This window comes from Lepisosteus platostomus, chromosome 9 (genome assembly GCF_059453375.1).
Source record: "Lepisosteus platostomus isolate fLepPlt1 chromosome 9, fLepPlt1.hap1, whole genome shotgun sequence".
In the NCBI taxonomy this organism is placed as follows: Eukaryota; Metazoa; Chordata; class Actinopteri; order Semionotiformes; family Lepisosteidae; genus Lepisosteus; species Lepisosteus platostomus.
Genome location: NC_142619.1, coordinates 44,477,777 through 44,500,143, shown reverse-complemented (window position 1 = coordinate 44,500,143; position 22,367 = coordinate 44,477,777). Strand labels below are relative to the sequence as shown.

The 22,367-nt window shown below is 36.2% G+C and overlaps 1 protein-coding gene across 2 annotated transcripts in view; it reads left to right on the top strand.

Moving 5' to 3' along the window:
* Positions 1–520: 520 nt before the first annotated feature.
* grm8a (glutamate receptor, metabotropic 8a) overlaps positions 521–22,367 on the top strand; it is a 269,794-nt gene continuing 247,947 nt past the window's right edge. The window contains exons 1-2 of one of the 2 annotated variants that reach the window (XM_088645158.1): positions 521–1,082; positions 5,872–6,724. In XM_088645158.1, the coding sequence (XP_088501284.1) occupies positions 6,215–6,724 (510 nt within the window). In that variant the 5' untranslated portion in view covers positions 521–1,082; positions 5,872–6,214. The remainder of the gene's footprint in view (positions 1,083–5,871; positions 6,725–22,367) is intronic. The other variant, XM_088645159.1, reaches the window with a different exon arrangement.

Genomic DNA, 22,367 nt, shown 5'->3' with positions numbered 1-22,367 from the left:
ACACGTCGTACCTTTTAAAGAAATTGTCTTCTGTACTTTCTAAATAAATATTTGGATTACATAATTGAAATACAACAGGTATTCAATTGGCGGATGCACGAATACGAATGTGTATCTGGAGAGAAATCACGAAATTGAATTGTCCTTGTTATTTTGAAGGCCAAGAAATCTAGATCTTTATTGGAGTTTTTTAATATAAAAATGAACAGGCATTGAAAATAAAAGTCAAAATAAGTTGATTGGGTCATAATTATAACGAAATGCTTCTGCAAAACATCTTATGCAGCTTAGCGCTTACATTTAGCGCATACTCATTTCCCAAACATCAGACTTGTAAAGAGGTGAGGTTATGCAGCCCTGAGAATGAATAAATCCTTCATTTTAGAAGCTTTGGATTGGACTGCATATCTGAGCTTTTTTAGGCTTCACATCCTTCATGTAAATTCACTTTCATAACAGCTTTAGTTTGCATTTAAAAACTTTGTGACGAGCCCAGTTCTAGACGGCTATTACAAGAGACACTCCAGATTTATGGTGGCACGTTTTGTTTCATGTGCTTTGAATTTCGCGTCTTTCTTGCGAAATATTCCAGAGGATGTCAAATACTGACGTTTTGCTCTTTTGCGGACACAATACCTATTAGCAATTAATAATTGTTCTTATGGTTTAGTCGACACAGACGGTAAGCAGAGAACACATCATATTCATGACTGGGGAGCAAATGCCTTCAGATGTGTAGAGGGTTATTAATGTCCGAAGCGTTCCTTTTGGTAAATTAGACAATTATGCATTCTGAAATGTGCTTCTTTGACGCTACACAACCTGTGTTATGCAAGATAATAGGAGAAAGGAACCTTTCTTGCCTGCGGGCTGATTGAATAGCTGATAAGCAGCCGAGGTGGATTAGTAAGAGAGTTGGGAGACCAATCACTGCCGGTGGGAGTATTTTGTTATTCACTTGGAAGAGACGCGCTCCTGCTTTCTCGAATCGCTGTCCCTTTCAGCACCAAGAACAGTTACTTGAGCAGCTCCAAGAGAGCAGAAAAAGCGCGAGGAACCCGGAGTACAGCACGGAATATCAGGTGAATTTACAATCAAGTTTCATGTTTTATTTATTTTTTGTTTGCTTTGTGAATTATGTATGCCCTTTAGATCTCGTTTTGGATGTTTTAATTTGATCTGATTAACTGCATTAATTTAATCGCATCTCTTTTATCCTTCGTGTGAAACGACTTCACACAAGATTATCTGCTGAATAGGCATAACTGTTTTAACCAGTGACAGTCGCGTATTTGCGATAATTGTTGATGGGCTAAAGATTTCATTAAACATACCTGGAAAAATACTCTTAAATCAAGGAAGAAAAACGGCAATCTGTCCGGATGCCGAACAGTTGGTTCAAGGCGAACTGGATGAATGAAGGGAGCCTGTGGCAACTGCACTGTTTTTCTTATGTTCTGTGTATGAAAGTGGACTGGAGTCCGCAAGGAAGTTGAATTAAAGAGAACTATGATTTTTTCCACAAAACAACGTTTGACTAAAACGCTTATAATCTTAATTTCCGCATTTATCAGGCACCTGGTTTGTATTTTATGCTGTTGTACGAAAGATACCTGAACAGGGAAACTGACTTCTATTAACTTTAATTCCTGTTAAGTACTATTCAAACGTGCTACGCTAATGTATATATTGTATATATACATATTAATATGCAGCAATCACAATCACCACAATTTAAATGGTTAGCCCTGTGTTCTTGTTTCCAAACAACAGCTGCTTTTTGGAATACAATTAGCAGTGTCCTGCGTTTCAGTATAGGCTACTTGTAGGCTAAATGCCTATTTTTATGTTTTAGGAACCTACGGAAAGGCTTTGCTAAATATAAAAATTAATAACAGTAAATTGTAGATGTTGTGCAGCTTTCACTTAACATATTATATTAAGATGCTATAGAATTGTATGTACTGTAGGCAATGATACCTACTGTATACCTCACGCGCAGGTATTACGGCAATATTTGGCATGATTTTGCTTAGTCAATTCTTTGTAAATTTACTAAATTATTCAAATATTGTTTATTTACCAATTTGTTGCTCGGTGACTATGAGATTTAAAATATACACTATGTCTTGGTACATTTCTGTTTTTTTCTGTTTTCCGTATCTGACATAATAAGATCATTAACAGCAACATTTAATGCTTTCAGTCCTGAGAAGATGGAAAAAATAAATCGGTTTTTTTCCTCAACAAAGAATAGACAAAAGCTATTAGTTCCAGAAAACAGCAAGGAGATCCCTAGAGAGTTGTCCCACTGAAGAAAATGTAATAGAATCGACAGAAGATGTTTCTGCTTGACACATACCAATACGTGTAAATTAAAAGAAGAACTGGAAATAACTTATTTTGCCAGTGTAAATGTCTTTTGGGAAGTGTGTAGAACTATCTCACTTTCTGGTAGGGATAGCTAAGTTGTGAAATCCAGTTCTGTCCTCCTGGAATTCCATTTCTCGCTTAACGAGAAAATACAGTAATCATGTAGTGCTGGGCTATGTGTTAGAAGACGGATACATGGATGCCTATGTGCGTGTTGTGCTGCGGGAAAACACTTGTACCGACTACCTGCAACACGTATCAGAAATCGAATTTCCTGATTAAACTGTAATGCTTTCACTTTAAACCTAGTTTTCCGTGTGGTGAAAAGAACTATTATGTTGTACACTCACTCAAACGCTATTAGTAAACGCTTTACTGAAGGCTAGTCCTTAGGAATTCTTCGGCATGACTAAAAACATTCATCAGACATCCGTAAAGCTAGTAGTAGTAATAAGATAAAATATTATCTGCTTACGGTCCTGGTAAACTGCAAGTACTTTTCATTACTGCGAAGAAAAATACATAGCAATTATATAAACCTAATTAAATAATGCATGTGTTAATGGTAATTGTAATGGGACAATGTTTGAACTGACTATGCCTGTACCACAACAAACGAATCGCATCTACTTTTGGATATGGACCTCCTTTTAAAACACGACCTGAAAAAATACACATACTGTATATTAACGTTACATAATATATATATAATAGGAATTGATCTTTTTTGAACAACTACATTGCTTTTAGACAAATGATAGTTTTAATCCTCAATATGCTTGCTAAAATACCTTTTATATTTGAATATTTCACCATGAAGACGACAATCTATAAAATATTACCCATTGATTCTTTTATAAATGTATCAATTAAATAGCAGCTAAAAATAAATATGTTTATTACCAGGTATAGTCATCACTATTCTTCATTACGGCCTTTAAACACATACCTGGTCAGATACCCACAAAATCTTTTCTAGTTAGTTTTTTTGGCTAGCCTGAGAGGGACAAGAGGAATATGTCACATTATGATGCAGTTTCTGACATTAACAAACAATATCTTTGTATATTAACAAGTAAAGCTGTTATCAAAAGAATAAACTTTACAATAAAGTTATAATCATACACTTTGTGTATTTAGTTTGAGAATTCAAAATGTAATGTGATTGTATTCATTGATATGACAGCAACAATTCACCAGGGGTGAATTGGAATTGATATTAATACTACATAAAGTCCACAAAAATATTATAAATGGTACTTTATAACTGTAGATGTGATAATTTTAATGCATTTTGAACTGCATTTCTATATGTCATATACACACAGTAGAAATATCATTACCAATATATAATTTATGTGTATATTCATTTACATGTGAATATTGTAGGATAATCATGGACCTTTTTCTTGTATTTGTGTATTTACTTCATTGCCTTTTCAATCTATAATGAAGGTGAGTGGTTTTCATTTTTATTTTCATGATGAACAGGGCACTACAATATGTCCTACAATAAATGCATTATGTGTGAATAGTTCATTATTCTTGGTACATTTTTTTGGGATAACCTCAAAACAAACACTATTATGAGCAGGACTGACACACAGATGACAATGCAATGCAAAACACTGGAGCCAAAACAGAGTTGATGAAACAAAAGCATCAGGGTTTGGTGCACCAGTTCTCTTTAAGCCTCATCTAGGGTGTGACATGCTGTAAATGCTCATGCAGAGGTCAGACATTTATGTCGTGGGTACAGGAACAGTTGATAATACCGATTTCCTCTAATTTTCTAGAACTGTGAAGGTTGAAAATGAGCGTATGAGTCATAATGTTACACTGGAATAGAATGGGAGGTAATTGCACTTGTATGTGTTCCCTTAATTGATGACTGGGCTTTATTATTTCAAGAACAAATGAAAATAGTGTGAGGTAGCAAGAGAATAGGTTAGCATTCAAAACCTTCCCTTAAGTTGGTGCAACGCAAACATTTTTTTCAAGTTGTGAGAAACAGTAATGTGCAAATACTGCAGACGTGGGAAGCATTTTAAATGGAGAATAATCTTATATTGTGCCTTTTAGCTTGTGAAAAAATAACATAATGGGAAACCCTCATATCTTCCTGTATTTTACTTTTCCATTATTTGTATTTAGTAAACCAACACAGAACAAAAATAATAATCTGTAAGAGAAACAACAAATACATTTAGTGTAAACAATCGTGTGTTATAGCAAATATTGGAGCAGTAAACGTACAACTGATATATTTATTAATGACAGGTATGTCATTTTCTCCATCATAAAGCTGCAGTAAAGGTGTTATCAGTAAATTATTTTTTTTTTCAAGATTTGTGAAACCACACTAGGCGTGCTATCTTTCTGACTGCGTAATATGTTAAGCTGCATCTGTAAGGCATATAACTGTGGTGCATTTGATGTTGTTGCGGTAATAAACCTGTACTTTTAGACCACAGAGACAGTCTTGTTGCCTGTGGGTGGCTGAGTAAACATCTAATTTTGCAGAGGCATATTTGAGCTACATTAGAATTAGTTAGAACCAGATGCTGTATCTCACAACAGTGTTTAAAATATGGGACAAGTAATATGAGTAGCTAAACATTAATGAATATTAATGAATAAAGGACTCTTTTTATCTTAGCAAAATGTGCAGTTAAACATAATTGTGAAACTTAAGTGTTTTGTAATAATATAAACTTGTTAACACTAGATCAGCTACAGTACATCAGTTGTTTTTTTAATTGAATATTTTAATAATCTTTGTTTAGTATTACAAAAAGTAGATTGTCTTGCTTTTTCAACTTAACCGCTTCTTCTAAACGTATTGGATCTATATTCACTCTGTGTGGAGTTTCTTTTTGCTGGAGTACAGAATATTAAATACAAATAAAATGAGACTCAATAGGAAGTCCCCAAAAGGACTGGAATACAAACCAACATGGGTGCATGTTTGTCCATAAGATTTTCTGGGCAAGATGTTAGACTGTAATAATATAAAAAATATTAATTTTTAAACTGACAAATAATATTGAAACTTTTTTATTCACTGTCTCCCTGGCAGGTGCCTAAAATGTATGTGAAATCCAAGAGGATAATTGTTTTGTAATAATATAAACTTGTTAACACTAGATCAGCTACAGTACATCAGTTGTTTTTTTAATTGAATATTTTAATAATCTTTGTTTAGTATTACAAAAAGGTGATTGTCTTGCTTTTTCAACTTAACTGCTTCTTCTAAACGTATTGGATCTATATTCACTCTGTGTGGAGTTTCTTTTTGCTGGAGTACAGAATATTAAATACAAATAAAATGAGACTCAATAGGAAGTCCTCAAAAGGACTGGAATACAAACCAACATGGGTGCATGTTTGTCCATAAGATTTTCTGGGCAAGATGTTAGACTGTAATAATATAAAAAATATTATTTTTTAAACTGTCAAATAATATTGAAACTTTTTTATTCACTGTCTCCCTGGCAGGTGCCTCAAATGTATGTGAAATCCAAGAGGATAATTGTTGCACATTTATATTGAGACACAGCAGCTTTCCTCTGCACAGCCTCTTCAGCAACTCCCAGGCTTCATCTTGCTTTTGTTCTTTTTTTTTTCCGAAATGCAAGGCACATGTGGCAGAGATGTGATAAAAATCGACAGCCATCCTCCTTTGGACAGCATTGATTTTGGCATCAGCTCCGTGGCTCCACACTGATAGGGAGAAGGGCACTGATGACTGCGTTCATGTTGTGCACCTTCAGATGCTCCGTCACCTATTCTAATAGCAAGAGCCTTTACCACTTTGACCCGAGCAATATATTAAGTAATTATGGCAAAGGAAAAGAAGAGATCTGTCTCCTGCCACTGCTTCTTCCTTCTCACAGCCAAGTGCTGCTGGCTGCTCACATCCATGCAGAAGACAGAAGCCCAGGAGCATGCCCACTCCATTCGTCTGGAAGGTGATATAATCTTAGGAGGACTGTTCCCTGTTCATGCTAGAGGAGAGCGAGGGGTTGCCTGTGGAGAGTTAAAAAAAGAAAAGGGGATCCATAGACTGGAGGCTATGCTTTATGCCATTGACCAGATCAATAAGGATCCCGACCTGCTTCCTAATGTCACACTGGGTGTCCGGATACTAGACACCTGCTCCAGGGACACTTATGCTCTGGAGCAGTCCTTGACATTTGTGCAAGCGCTGATTGAGAAAGACGCATCTGATGTAAGGTGTGCCAACGGGGATCCTCCTATTTTCACCAAACCGGACAAGATCATAGGAGTAATTGGTGCTTCTGCCAGTTCAGTGTCAATAATGGTTGCTAACATACTGAGACTTTTTAAGGTGAGAACTTTTTTCTCTTTGATGTTTGGTGTATGGAGAATGAGCTTAGTTCCGTTTCTGCTGCTGCATGGTCTCAGAAAAAAAAAGCTGTGCATTTGGAGAAGATGCTGGAAGGGCTTCATTATTGGTTATTCATGCTGCATCAAACCCATTGGGCAAGCTTTTGTTAAAATGAGATTGTTCTAAAATTAGCTATGCCATTTTGCTTTGGTTGTCATTGGATATTAGAGAAAATAGTATCTCTGCTCTGACACTACGGTTTTTAAATTTAACATTTAAGCTTTATGCAGACAATATGGAAACAGATAAGTAAAAGTCTTACTTTCAATTAGCATACTGCCAATCGTTTGCATGTACAACCCTCAACCCCGCCTCCAGATTTCCTTGCTAACCCTGTGCTGATGACATGTCTTGTATTATTATCTGCCACCTGCTGAATAGTACATTTAACACATATAAAGTCAGATGTATTATGGCAAAATAATGACAATCTACCTGTTATAATAGTTAGTAATAGCTACATCAATCTTTGAAGAACCTTGTTATCTTTTACAAACCCACTTGAGAAAGGTCTGATTTTGGTGAGCTTAGCAATTTTATCTTGTGATTGGCAGGCTTGTATGAAACTTTCCATCCATTCATTTTCAGTAACTGCTTTACCTTTACAGCAGAAGTGTCTGCAGGTTTTCTGCAGCCATTATTGGCATAAGTGGACTGATTTAACAGCTTCTGCCAGCTCTTCAGTTGCTGCTACTTTAAAGAGACTTAGAAAACGAGCTGGGAGAAGCCTTACAGAATGAGGAGTGGACAGCCCTGTGTTTGAGGAACATATTGAGCTGGAGTCTAACCCGGCACTTCACCTTGGATAGTCAAGAGTTCAATACAGGGAACGTGTGTATTTATTCGCACACAATTACAAAAGGGCAATTTAGAGATGACAGTTAGCCTAAAGGGCATGGCTTTGAACTGTGAGTGAATACTCAGAGAAAATAAATGTGTAATGGGGGAGAACATGCAAACTTCACATAGACAGAGATAGGTTTGAACCCAGGAACTGTGAAATACATACCAACATTTTTTATATAAACCAAATATTTTAGCTTTTGTAGTTCAGGTAGGTACTGTAGCTGCATCAGCATGTGTAGGCTTCATATGTAAAACTAAAGCTTTATTTCATGTTGAAAAAAGAAGAAAAGGAACACAATGTTTTGGCTGTGGAGCCTTCTCCTTTGTGTTTGTTTTCTTCTCTTTTCAGCATTTTAGCATTTGGCCTAATGAAGCAAAGATCTTCTTTCCACTTCTTTACAATTATAGTGTAAACATGCTAAATTATATACATTTTATGTTACATACTTATCCTTAGATTTAAAAAAGCTGCTTTCACTTTTGAAATCAGTAAATTTGACTTAATAATGTATAATAATTTAAAATTTCATTATTTTTGAAAAAGAAAACATCGGTAAAGATGGAAATGTTTGGATGGTGCTTAAATAGTGAATATGTCTATAAACATGTTGGGAGTTTGATAAGATTGACAAAAAAGATCTGAGAAACATATGTGTATTAATAGTAAGGAAGTGGATCAGGCTGCAGATTAAATATATTGCAGGTCATCCTTTGAATTATGCCACATGTAGTGCAGCTAATTAACCAAAGCAATTAACAGGAGTTTAAGGAAAGGTCAGTATTTGCTTATCGTGGTGACATTATGCCAACTTCTCTTTGCTAGTTTTCACTGTTCTGTAAAAAAAGTTTTAATCCAAAAATATAATTTCTATTTTGGCTAATATTAAAATATTGTATTCTATTTAAAATATAAATGTTTTTAGAGTGGTCCAATATAAATCAATATGATACTTAAAAATCTATATTGTATGATGTCCTGGAACATTAAAGCTTACATTTTCCAGTACATTGGCTTAAATGTTTAGTCTAACTACCCTGCCTTGGTTTATTGATTGTGAAGCCAAGGGTGCCTAATTACAATGTTAATTATGTAAAGGAATGGGTAACAGATTCACAGATTTGCCCTTATCAAAACGGATCCCTTAGAACACTCCTTTGTAGATCACAGGTTTCTATTTTTGGAGTTTGATTAGTTTCAAACAAGAAAATGTAGTAGTCTTCCATCTTATTGCCTCTTGAAAAAACATATTTGTTTAGACTTGTTGAAGGACTAGTTAAATGTTCAGGTATAGGGCTGAGTATCCGGTAATTATTGAGTAGTTTAACTTTTTAGTAACATTGTCTTCATGCCTGAGAAATCCAATGAGTTTAGGAATTCCCTGATTACACAGAATTGTGCAGTATTTCAGTAATGCTTTTACTATTACCAGCTGCCTGACTGAAGTTTTTTTCCCCCTTTGTTGTACAGCAAAAGCTTGTGAAATGTGCTGGATGGACAGATGAAATGTTTTTCATTTTTCCCCAAAGCGGGACAGAAAATCGTTGTTCCCTGCCATAGTGTCTCCACTCTGTCCTGATTTGGCCACTCATGTTTACAGCATTTGTGTTCATACAGCTAGGGCCATCTGTTTCAGCACTCACTCTGTGAGCACTCAGATATGACAAATGGGGGACAGTTTGGGACTACGCCGCCTTGCTGATTGTGCTCGTGGTTCCAGCCAGGTCCTGAACACAGGCCTCCGGAATTGCAGGTCTCAAATGTGTAACGAATTAACACTTGTTTTCCACAAAAGCCTCTACAATCGCTTTCTTACTATGACAGGGGAAAACTCCAGGATATTTCTACCAAAATCTTTACATATATCATGAGTGATCCATGAATTTTCCTGTTTAAACCCAACTGTTACAACAAATGTGTTTATGTAGGGGTTTGTGGAGCAATATAGCCTTCTGTTGTGGTTTGCTGACATGTACAATGATTCCCAGTGACGTTTTTGTAGTGTCCAATATCAACCTGTGAAGCTGACTTTTGGCATCCTGTATATGAACTTACAGCTACAGCCACCAAATGCTTCATGCAGCTTTCAGATGTGGTTATTGACAATTCTTTACTGTACTGCAACTATTAAGTGGAGCTCTTTCAAAAAGGAATTCCTCCTTTCTTGCAGCAGACTCTTGAGATAAAAGGATTCAGTATTATATACTAATGTATTAAGTACTGCACCTCAGCTGTTCTCCGGGGTCTAAATCTATCCAGAACATTTAAGTCGAGAGTCAGTTAAACATAAGGAGAGCTTTCCACTCTTTCATTAATCATCTGATATGAACTTTGGTTATATTTGACTGTTTGTTCTGGTTAGACCAGGGGAAAATGCTTTGGAACCACAGATGTCTGTTTTGATAACATTATAATTGTTATATTATAAAGACGTTTACTGAGAGGTTAAGAAATGGGCCCTGATTATCAGCTTGTAACATTTTCATGAAGATTAAACAGAAGATAGCTTGTGATCAATTTAGTATGAAACTAAGATTTCTTTGGATAGAAACTGGTAGAAAGTGTAAAGCTTCGTATTCACCAGTCTATGTTATCTATCAAAGGTCTACAGGATGCCTAGACAAGACATTCTAGATAAAAACTACCTTTTTTTCAGAACATATTACGTTTTCCCAAGCCTTATATAGTTAACTTATCTAGTTGTGTGTTTCTACTGCTGAGCTGTATTCCTATACTTTATAAACAAAAACAGAGAGAATTACACTTTTAACATTTGACATTCTTAAGTTGAAACAAATACAGTACATACATTAAAGGTGATATATGAACAACCATATCTTTACTAGGTGAAACTATCCATTCATCACATGACAAAGACAACAATTAATGTAAAAACATATTTAACATAAAACATTCAAATTAATTTGATTAATTTCTGTGCGTATTTCTTAAAACAAGTGAAGATACCCAGTGAATCGTAATGGCTTAATGAAAAATAATTAACCAAATATGATTGGTAGTTGGAAGTTAGGATGATACACTAAGTTCAGAAATAAAAGACTAACTTACTAAGAAGTAATGAGGCAACTTATTATTCATCTTTAATCACTTCATCTACTTTTTTTCAAGTCATACATCTTTTATGAGCAGAGTACTACAGAGGAGGTCATGAAAGCAGATATTTATAATTAGAGATTTGCTGTAAATTGCTAGACACAGAGAATCAGTACTTACTGATAATGAGATTTCTTATCCTCTTACCTACATTTAAAGCATTTACAGTTTATCATGACAGTAGGAACTCTGGTCTTAAATGTTTTATAAACAAAACCAAAAGTTAGAAGTTTTGCATTTCTCAGATGCTTTTGTAACACCCATCTTGTACTGTATATTGCTCATTCATGAAAGTGTTTTATTAGGCTATATTTTTATGAGTGAAATATAATTCGTTATGTTCTCCTTTCAAGACCACAATGCTAGAATACCAAACAGCACAGCAGTGTTTCTCTTTCTTTTTAAGCTGCAGATTAAATCATTTTTGTTAAGAATTTTGTAGTTAGAACTCAGTTAGAAGTTCCCCTGGGAAACGAAAAATAAAGCATTTTTTCCTTATGCTAGTCATTTTAATAAACCCAGTTCTGCTGCTACATAGTTTACTGCCATTCAAATACACCTATGACATTTATGATATATTCAGATAGCAACACTACCTTTTAGCGTTTTTATTCTGCATCCTACCTCATTCACCTTTGGCATGACAAGGAACTGTTGTACTTCAGAGACTGAGAAGTTTATTTCTTACTTAAGGCTTTCTGCATTAACATTAAAAACAAAAGTTCTTGTTAAAAATAAAATGTAACATGCCCCTCTTTATAACACCTACCTTTGTAATGGTGGCCTAAGATATTATAATATCACCAGTTTTTCCTCATGAATAGCTTTGCACCTCTGAATTATTGTCCTTCTTGACAGCTTCTCTAGAACAGCACTGCACCTTTTGTAACCCTGTCCAGGTGTTGGTTGCACACAGACGGCTGCACATGGACAGCATATTTTCCTTTTCACACTTTTTAAAATACTTTACATACTATATATATTTACTACACTTGAAGTGATGAAACCCCCCCCCCCAAAACTGATGACTTCTAGGTCAGCCTTCATCTTTTTCAGATTTTATGAAGATACCTAAAGATCTGCACTAACTCAAGACAAGGCTATTTGGCCAACAATTCAGCATCAGAAGGTAGTAGTGGCAAGATCCGCGGTCTTGAAATCTATGATGTTTTTAAATCATTAACTTTTAAATACATTCACATCAAGAAATTATCATTTACCCCTTAAAACCAAATTATGTGTTCTTTTATGTACATGTACATGATAATAAGATAAGATAGAAAGAGGCAATTCAGCACATCGAGTTCACCTACTGTAGTTGTTAGTAACTTAATTACCCAGAAATCCCACCAATGGTCTACTTGAATGCCCTCAGTGACCTAGAATCATCCACATTGCTATGGAGTGTTACTTTGGCCTGCAGCCCTTTGTGTGGAGAAGAGCTGGTGAAGGGAAGAATCTGAGAGCTCAGATGGAATAAAAACAGAAACCCCGTGGAGCCCTGCATCACTCGCCTTTTGTTACAAATTACAGAGTGGTGGTGGAAAAGAAAAAAAAAACATGTTCTAATTCAGTTCAATTTAACACAAAGGATGGTGTTCAAATTAGGAAACCTGATGCTCAATGTTACAGTATAATTAGGCTCTGGAGAAATTCTTTTCATATCATCTAATCATGTAATGCCAAATATCAGATAGTCACAGACTTTTGCCTTTCATTTGGAGGTCAATAGCAGCAGCTACGGACTGTATAACAGCCTGAATACCAGACAGCATTGTTTACAGGGTGTTTGGTGTTGGATGCTTGGTTAGTATACCAAAAAAAAGCCCAAAATGCACAAAATAGCACCCACAAAAGAGGACTGTTGTGCTGATGACCGATTCTTACGAATCGTTTCTGATTAAAGATTTAAGTGTGAACTTAATAAACTGTTTACGGATTCCAAGATCATAAACATTTTTTTCATTTCGATGATCAGACAGAATGAAACCTAAAAGAGGAAGTGATATTTGCCACAAAATCAAAGGATTTATAGGCCCAGATTAATTCTTTGGTGCCTAATTGTTTACGCTTATTTACACTTATACTTATTTACACTATTTACACTTATATAGCACTTTTCTGGGCACTCCACTAAAAGAGCTTTACAAGTAAAAGGGATTCTCGTCCACCACCACCAAAGTGCAGCCCCACCTGGATGATGCAATGGCAGACATAGGCTCTCATTAGGGAAGAGTGATGAAGCCAATTCATAGACCAGGCTTATTAGGAGGCCATGATATTATTATAATGGGGAAATGTATTTTAATTTTACTGCAAGTTTTTTAAAAACTTTTTCTCTTTTCACCAATTCTAGTTTCACCTCCTCATCCACCCTAGCTTTAACTGAATGGGCTGAAGCTTGTTACGTTTTTTTCTGCTTTCAGTGTTTCGATTAAATCCCTATATAAAAGGACTAATTGTAAGATGTCATTGTTACATTATGGTATTGATTCCTAGAGGAGTGCAAGTAAACCAGGTAACTTCTGCTGGGTTTCAGTGGATTTTTCCTTGCAAAACACCAACTATCGTATAATATGCTGAAAAGAGAAGAAAGAAAACACAATGTTTCGGCCGTGGAGCCTTCTTCAGGTGTCAAGACACCTCTTGTTCCTTTGCAGCCTACGCATCCTGACGCAGTTACCCACCTGAACTACCATTTTATAATATGGAGAGTCTCTCTAAGATGCTTTTTTTCAACCTAGGAATGTCAGTCATACTGCTGCTTTTCTCTTAATTACCTGCTAGCAAATGTAATTTAGCGTGGTAGGGTCTCAAACTGGCAGGACTGAAGGTACTGTATATGGGCTTAATGACACACTACCCTATGTTCTGATTCATCCTAGGAAGATAACCTTGTCTCATTTTCTCATTGTCTCATTTGTAACATTCTCATTTGACCTATCTATCTTGTTAGGTTGCTATAGTAGCCGAGTGATCTGAGTACCTTGTCCACACGTGTCTTTAGAAGGGGCCAGGATATCAGCTTCAACAACATATCTGGGTAGCATATGTTCCATACTCCCACAACCCTAAAGAAATGTGCCTTGTTACTCCCTCATAGTTTCTATCTTGTGTTCTCTTGTTTTTGTTTTGTTTTGGCTTCAGCAGAAGTCTATAAGGCTGTACGCCAACAGCCATATCACCCTGCAACTCACAACTGGCAACCCACTGAAGCTAAGCAGGTGTGAGCCTGGTCAGTACCTGGATGGGAGACCTCCTGGGAAAAACTAAGGTTGCTGCTGGAAGAGGTGTTAGTGGGGCCAGCAGGGGGCGCTCACCCTGTGGTCCATGTGGGTCCTAATGCCCCAGTATAGTGATGGGGACACTATACTGTAAACAGGCGCCGTCCTTCGGATGAGACGTAAAACCGAGGTCCTGACTCTCTGTGGTCATTAAAAATCCCAGGGCGCTTCTCGAAAAGAGTAGGGGTGTAACCCCGGTGTCCTGGCCAAATTTCCAATTGGCCCTTACCAATCATGGCCTCCTAATACTCCCCCTCTATGAATTGGCTACATTACTCTGCTCTCCTCCCCACTGATAGCTGATGTGTGGTGAGCGTTCTGGCGCACTATGGCTGCCGTCGCATCATCCATGTGGATGCTACACATTGGTGGTGGTGGAGGGGAGTCCCCATTACCTGTAAAGCGCTTTGTGTGGAGTGTCCAGAAAAGCGCTATATAAGTGTAAGCAATTATTAATTATTATTATTATTACTTTGTGAATTGCCGTGGAGATTCTGAATATTTGAATTAGATTTCTTCATGGTATTTTCTGTTCCAAGACTACAATGAATCAGATCTCTTAGTTTGTCAGGATATTACTACAGGCAAGGGAATGTATCTCGTCACTCTTCTTTGGATTGATTTCAGCGCATGAGATGAAAAGTATGTACAATATTCTAAATTAGACTTTGTTATTCTGTATTTATACTGTAACTGCTTCCCTACTTTCTATGGGAGAAAACACCTACGTCTTTCTCTTTCATCTTAATCTTTCTCTTCAAATTTAGTTTTTCCCATCTTATACCCATTTAATATTTTTTTACTGGTTATTCCAAATGTTCTTGGAAAGTAATCTGCCAGGTGTCTGCCCTTTTTGCATTTTTGAATTTCCTTTTGCTGTTTCATCTGTCTGTGTTAATTCTCGTATTTTTGTATTATCTGTAATCTTGAGTATCGCACTAAAAATGTGTTAATCTAAATCACTGATATATGTAAGTTAGGAAGAGCTGTGGTCCTCATGTAGATCCCTGTGTTACCCCACAATTTAATTACTCTACTTTGAGTATTCACACCCAATTTGTATCTGTTTTCTATCCATTAACAAAACAGTTCATAATCCAAAGACATGCATTACCTAAGATGCCCGCTGCCTTCAATTTGAGAATTAATCTTTCATGAGCTTTATCAAAAGCCTTTTAAAAATTAAATATACAATATGTACTGTATACATCTATTAATGCTGTTGCCTGTTTAAAGAACCAATTAGTTTAACAAGACCAACATTTTGAAAATTCATGTTAACTCTCTTGCAGAATCATATTACTACACACATAATCTATCTTAGTTCCATTTTAGTCACAACTTTACATGTAATAGATGTAAGACTTTTCCATCTATAATTACTTGGTTTGGTTTTATCACCCTTTTTGCGGATGGGTTTTCCAGTTAATGGGTATTACTTCTGTCCTGAGTGACTGTTGAAGGAGTTTTGTTAATGGTCTATGAATCACACCCCTCATTTCCTTCAATACAATTGGTAGAATACCATCAGACCCTGGAGATTTGCTCATCTTAAGTGCTTCTACAACCTGAACACTTCCTCAGTACACACCTGAGTGAAATATTAATTTAGTACATTATTAGTTTCTTTTTAATCTTCTGTTTTTTTCTTTACTGCTATTTTGATGTTGTAGTAATGAAAAAAAGTTCTATATTTTAGCATTGCATACATTTCTCTGAACAATTCTTTTCTGTCCCTCTCTTGGCTTTTCAAATATCTTTTTTGACCCATGTTGGCAATTCATTATATACTCCTTTTCTTTGAATGAACGTGTTCTTTTTAATTTTTCTTTCAAGTGTTTTCTTTTTCCTCTCCTGCACCCCATGAGGCCTCCCTGCTGTATTTTATAAAAAGCAGAGTAAGATTGCACGAACTCTGTGTTGTGCAAATGACAACCCTTAAATGTAGTTAGCATTTAAACACTTCTGGCACAGATACATTTTGAGGCATTTGTTTCACACCCTCTTGGCTAGGAGATGAATGTGTGGTGATGAGGACAACAGGCAGTTTAACTCCCTAGAGATGTTAGCCAAGAGGTCAGTGTAGAGGTAGAGCTAGGAGTGGAAGAGAGATACAAAGTATACCTGCAGAGAGAGGACAGGGACATCAGACTTTATTTTTATATCCTACTGAAAAATCTGGTGAGTGACAATGCAAATATCAGCTTGTAGAAAACAAAAAGCTTTAGCATTCTGTGTTTTTCACACTACCCTTGTTTGTCTTCTTTTGGCAAATGTTAACATTTTAAAGATAGCAGTCAGGATATATTTGAAATAATTTCCGTTTTGCTGAGAAAGCAGTACTTCATTGGTTTTTAACAAATACATTTTAACACCCCAACAGAGAGACAAGATTTAAAGCATAAATCATCTGTGAAATGAAAAAAAAAATGGAATCTCCTCTCATGTGCTTGTTACAGGGATTTAAAGTGCAAGGTAAGAATATTTCAGATACACTGCATTGTTCATATGTATTTTTAATAATGTGTCCTTTTGGACACTTAATACCAACTTAAATAATTCAGGAGTGAAAATAGCTGAGAAGCATCTTAAGTAAAGAGACATTATAGCATACTCACTTAAGGCAGGGTTGTGAAAATGACCCTTTTTCATTTATTTTTGTTCTCTTTAAGGTTGCATGACAGTCTGACATCACAGGTACAGGATTCATGATTGGTATTAGCGACAAATGGAGACTTAAAGAACAAGGGGTGAGAAAAGTGTGATTTGTGTCAAATACCATCAATTTATCTTGTAAAAGAATGATGGTTACCTCCCGATTTCCATTGTGAAATAAGATTGCAAACAGTGTTGCACCACAGTCTTAATCAATACAAGGTCACATGCTACCTCCTTTGGGAAAGCTTCTATTTACTGATGTAATTGATGTAACACAGTATCTGGAAAAAGAGATGTTTCTTTTAGATTTAATTATGGGCTCAGCTCATTTAGCTTTAATAACCTGAAAATTGCATATAGAATATGTTTATGCTTAGGTCTTTAATGGAAGGTGTAGTTCGATGTCATGGTAGAAATTATTCATATTGATTTTATGTCAGCAATTAAAAACAGTTTCTACCCTATAAACAGCTATGACTTGTTGAAGGATTCAACAATTCCTCTGTGCAAGGGCAAGTATGGTAGTGTATATTAATTAACCTGCTGTCTTATAGAATCTAAGTGAAACACATGATTCTAGAGTATGCTGCATTCAGATACAGTATATAGTCTTGGTCCCAACATAACTTCATGGCTGCACTTCAGATGAAGTAAGGCAGTGATACATTTTTCAGAAAATTAGGGACTAAAGAGGGTGAATACTGCAGTCAACATCTGAATATTTTAAATTATGTGGTTTATTGCTATGAACATAAGCTTATGCAATAAAACAACAGTATAAAATTCATGGTTTTTTCCTCAGCTGTCCTGAAAGGTTTTTTGACATATTGTCTTTAAAACCTGTAAGGACATAATTTAACACGGATTATGAATCTATCAATGGATTGATCAGGACTATGAAGTTAAAAGTACTTCACAGATTTACTACTGAAGAGTTCAAAGCTTTCAGCTGAAAGAAATAAGTAAAGGTACAGATGTCATTATCTGAAATGCAGTCCTGAAACAAACAGCGAGTTTGGATTTTCATTCTAAACACTTAGAATGGTAGGTAGGTCGCTCAGTCGGTCAGTCGGTCGGTCCCCTTTTCAGGCCATAAAGGCCCATGGGGAATGGGGGGCAAGGGCCACCATTTTTCTCAACCATCAGACACTGGAGGTGGTGGTTGTGTGGTCAGCATCACACTCCGGCCGGCCTATCACCCCCAGAAGGATTAACCCCCAGTACTCATTTGTAATAATGTAATGCTGAATAGAAAAAAAGTGCTCATTGTCGGCAGAAAGACTTTCTGATTATGTTTGCAATTGTTTGTATACTATTTGTCTTGCCACAGGAAATATTCAATATTAAATATTTACTTCTGGATCTAAAGATACAGCATGTCATGTACAAAACTGTAAAAGCACTGTTACCCAATACATTTTAGAAAGCTGTCTTTAGGGAGAGAGCCTATGAGCTTTCAAAATCCTGCAGGGGATTACAAAGACAGGCTCTAAGACTGGAGGGCATTCTTGAAAATAACATGGCAAAATTCAGGGTGGAAGATAAGAGGCATTGAGCTCACACACCAGAATGTAAAAGAACCAGGTCAGTATTGTCTTTGGATTAATATGCCAGTATGAAATGGGCACGGCTACTGTGCCAGGTGGACTCCTCTCACACAGGGCTATTATGTTGTTTGCAAGGCTGTTTGTTGGAGAGAAAACAGAAAATGTCATCACCCGGTTGAATATTCAGGAGATCTCTCTGCTTGAATGAAAGCTCTGGTGCTTTACCTTGCTTGGCAGTGTACACTGGAGAAAGGCTGTGAATTTAAATGCTGAGAACCCTCTATCAAAGGCTTTGGTATAATTTTTTAAAATAATATGCCTTTGCCACAATAACAAATATCTTCTAATGTTCTCAGTAAATGTAGTGTTTATACAGTATATTTGCTGAGAGACATTTAAAAAAGCAACAAATGAGAGACAAATGTGTACAAAGAAAATACTGGTTGATTTATGTCTTAAGTGGAAAAAACACCACAAACATTATGCTGGAGCACTTGTGACATATTAATATTCAAATCCATTAGCAAATCAATGGGGATTAAATATCAAGGAGTATTTTTCAATGAAAGAGTTTATCATGTGTGTCCTTCATTTGTTTTTCAGCAATCTTCATGCCCAAAAGTGACACCAACATTACAAGAGTGTTTATTTCTCTCTGGGAAATCATATTCCACTCAGCAAGCAGTGTGGCCTGCAGCTTAGCATTGATTGTGGATCCTGACAACACACTGATCCAGTGCATCTCAGAGGTGCTCTATCAGATTCATGTCAGCTGAATAGGGTGGGCTGTTCAGCACATGCTCTGCCAGGAAAGCCTAACAGATGCGTGCAAGGTGGCTGTGCATTGTCACACATAAATGTGAGGGCATCATATCATGTAAAGTGCAAGGTGAGGAATGAGAACATTGTCACTCTAGATAAGGAGCCATCAATCAGTAATAACTGTGATCTCTATCCATACTCTATTACAGCCCATACCACCACATGCTAGATCTGCAACAATATGTGGATGGAACCTCTCCCCACATCTGCAGTAAATTGTTGGGTTATCCTTATGATGGAACCGATTAAAATGTGACTCATCAATGAACACAACATTGGGCGAGTTTTTGTTCGGCCGTTGTACTGTATGTTAGAATTTTTTGTCCTCAGGCACAACATAGTGCCCGAAACTAGCTATTCAGCACCAACCCGAAATGTTTTGGTAGCTCAAATGCCTTCATCCTGGAATGACCAGGAGTCTTTGTAATAGTTTGAGTTACAGGACAATGTGGATCCCAGAGATGTCTCGATTTGGATATACTGATCCTGTGAAGTGGTGGTGTCACATTGCTGTCCTGGCCGATGTCAGCCATAAATTGTACCCATCTGAATATATCGCGACTACAAACGTGATTTTGTCATCTGGTGCACACCAAAGTATCAGGAAACCGGGAAATTAATACCCCTGCCTTTAACAACCCAAGGGTTTCTTTCCTTTTACCTTGTGGCAGTCATGGCATTTTGGATTAGTCATGATAAGTGTCTGTTTTGGAGCTACATTTTACAGAAAGATAAGACCATGATAAACCTTTACCAAAGAAATGGAAAAATTAAACTATGGAGAAAGAAAAGAGCTGCAGATGCTCCAAGGAACAGCATAATGTCTGTGAAGCATGGTCTGGCCTGGGCATGCATGGCCATCTCTGGACCCGGCTCACTCATCTTTATTGATGATGTAAATAAAGATGTTGACAGGACAAAATATTTGCGCATGTAGAAGAAAATGCTTATATACTTATTGTGTAAAAAAATAAACACTTCACCGTGCAATATTGCAATGATCCAAGATATAGGAAAATCCCAAGCGTAGTGAAAAATCTAAGACCGATCAAGTCAATCTCCAGACATAAATTCAAATGACCAGGTATTTTACATGTTGAACAAAGTGGAGTCAGAATACCCTCTAAATAGACAAGAACTCAAAGTAGCTACATCAAAGTCTTGGCAAAACAACTCAATTGATTGCACAGAGACATTGGTGAGCTCAATGGATTGCAAACTTCATGTAGTTATTGCCTTAAAAGGGATATATAATCAAATACTGACTTTACAATCTTTTTATTTGCTTATAGTAATATATAGAAATTTGCTTATAAATTTGTAATATATCCCAATTATTTTGGTCACTTTAAATTGATGTGCTGAAAACACATTTTATAACTATTGCCCAGCTTGTGGAGTTCAATGGCCGTTTTGTACAGTCTTGGTAGAGCTGTCTCACCTTCAGAAATTAAGCAAAAAAAAACATAATTCAATCAGTATCTCATTCTGCTACAGGATGGTCTTTGTTCCTATTTCATTGAGTTATTAATACTGTACATTTGGTGATTTTAAGTTCTATGCGATAATTTATGTAAAATTATGAAATCTATGTATGACAGAGCACATTTTAACTGAATGTGTAACCCATGGGTCCAGTGTTCCAATGGACTATGCACAACTTACAGTACATACTGTACATCTGGCGTAGAATACTTTGCTTGTTGTACTAGAATGACTTCTGTTGCCAAGACATGTATGCAGTGTCTGTAGATCCATGCCATGTTGCCCATTTAGTCGTTTCCTTTGACTCTATGGCGATTCACAATGTAAAGCTGACACCATGTATCAGTCCCCTGGCTGGGAAGAAAAAGTTATTGTTTAGAAATGGATTCAATTTAGAAATTAAATACCTTGAGACTACTTAGTTGTTCCATGAAGAGTAAATTAAATTAATTATCTGTCTTATCCTGTTTGCTCTGAATGCACCATTAGTTCTGAATGGGAAGTTAAAGCATTGCAACAAATTAATTTATATACCGTTCACTACTCCCTCCCTATGCTCCAAAATATGCAATTTATTAATTATATACCAATTATTTTTAAAAGACAAGTATAACATTAAATAAAAATTGCTTTAAGAGGTTTTTGTGTAACAGAAAGCTGTAAGGATAAACAATTTGTTTTTTATTACTAATAAATCAGCAATGAAGACTTTTTGTCTTTTATGAAAACGATAAAATTCCCTGTGTTTGAGATTATGCCTTCCATATTACAATACCTGGTAAAGCCACAGACAAAAATATTTGTGGTGTTAAAAATTACCCAAGACAAACTACTATTTGTGCTATGTGCTATTCAAAATTGAAATCCATCTTTAAAATGAAATTGCTTAATCAATCACCTCCATCACAAAGCCCAAATATGTTTGTCTGTAACTGGATGAGATCAGCCACTGTATAAACAGCCCCCTTTAATGATGTGAATAACAAAACAGTTATTATCCATTTCCAGAATGTGTATACAACTCTTGCATCCAGCTGTTCCATATAATCAACAACATTGAACTTAGTTTGCTGACATACATGCTACTGTTCTCTGTATGTAAGCAGCATGACTTACAGTTCCTTCTGCTGGAAGGTGATTGAAAATATCCTCTTTTGTGGAGATGGATCAAAATGCTCAACAGTTGCTGTTGAAGAGTTGTATATTCATAGGAATACAAGAACAGTTACCAACAAGAGAAAGCCATTTAGTCCATTTAGCTTGTTTGATATATGAAAACTAGTTGATTGAGCTGTTTCTTGAAAAACACCAGGATGTTGCCTATAAACACATGGCTGGGTAGCGTGTTGCAGACTCCCACAGAGTTTGGTGTAATTAACACCTCCTGTTCTTAATTTCAAAATCACTTTGCCCTAGTATCCTTTCATTATTACAGCAGACGTTAAACAAAACTAGAGTTTTCCAAGGGTTTGGTATCAAGCTTGTTCTCTAAAACAGTAGGATAAAGCAAAATGAATCAGAAGACAGCAGGATCATTCTTTCTCCATCCCTGACTCCAGAAATGCATCTTAATGCAGCCTACTCAACAAGCGACAGCATTAACAACTTTAGTGTGGTGACGGCAGTTATTTCGAATTTAGGTACTTTCTAACATTATTTACTGCTTATCACATACTGTGGCTTCAGAATGAAATCTGTGGGTTTCTTTTACCAGGCTGAGTTAGTGCTGAACATTAAGGAGACAAATGTAATTTGCAATTTCCATCTGTGGTCAAGGTTTTGATTTAACCCTGCCCTTAGCTTCAGTTACATATCAAATATAAATAATA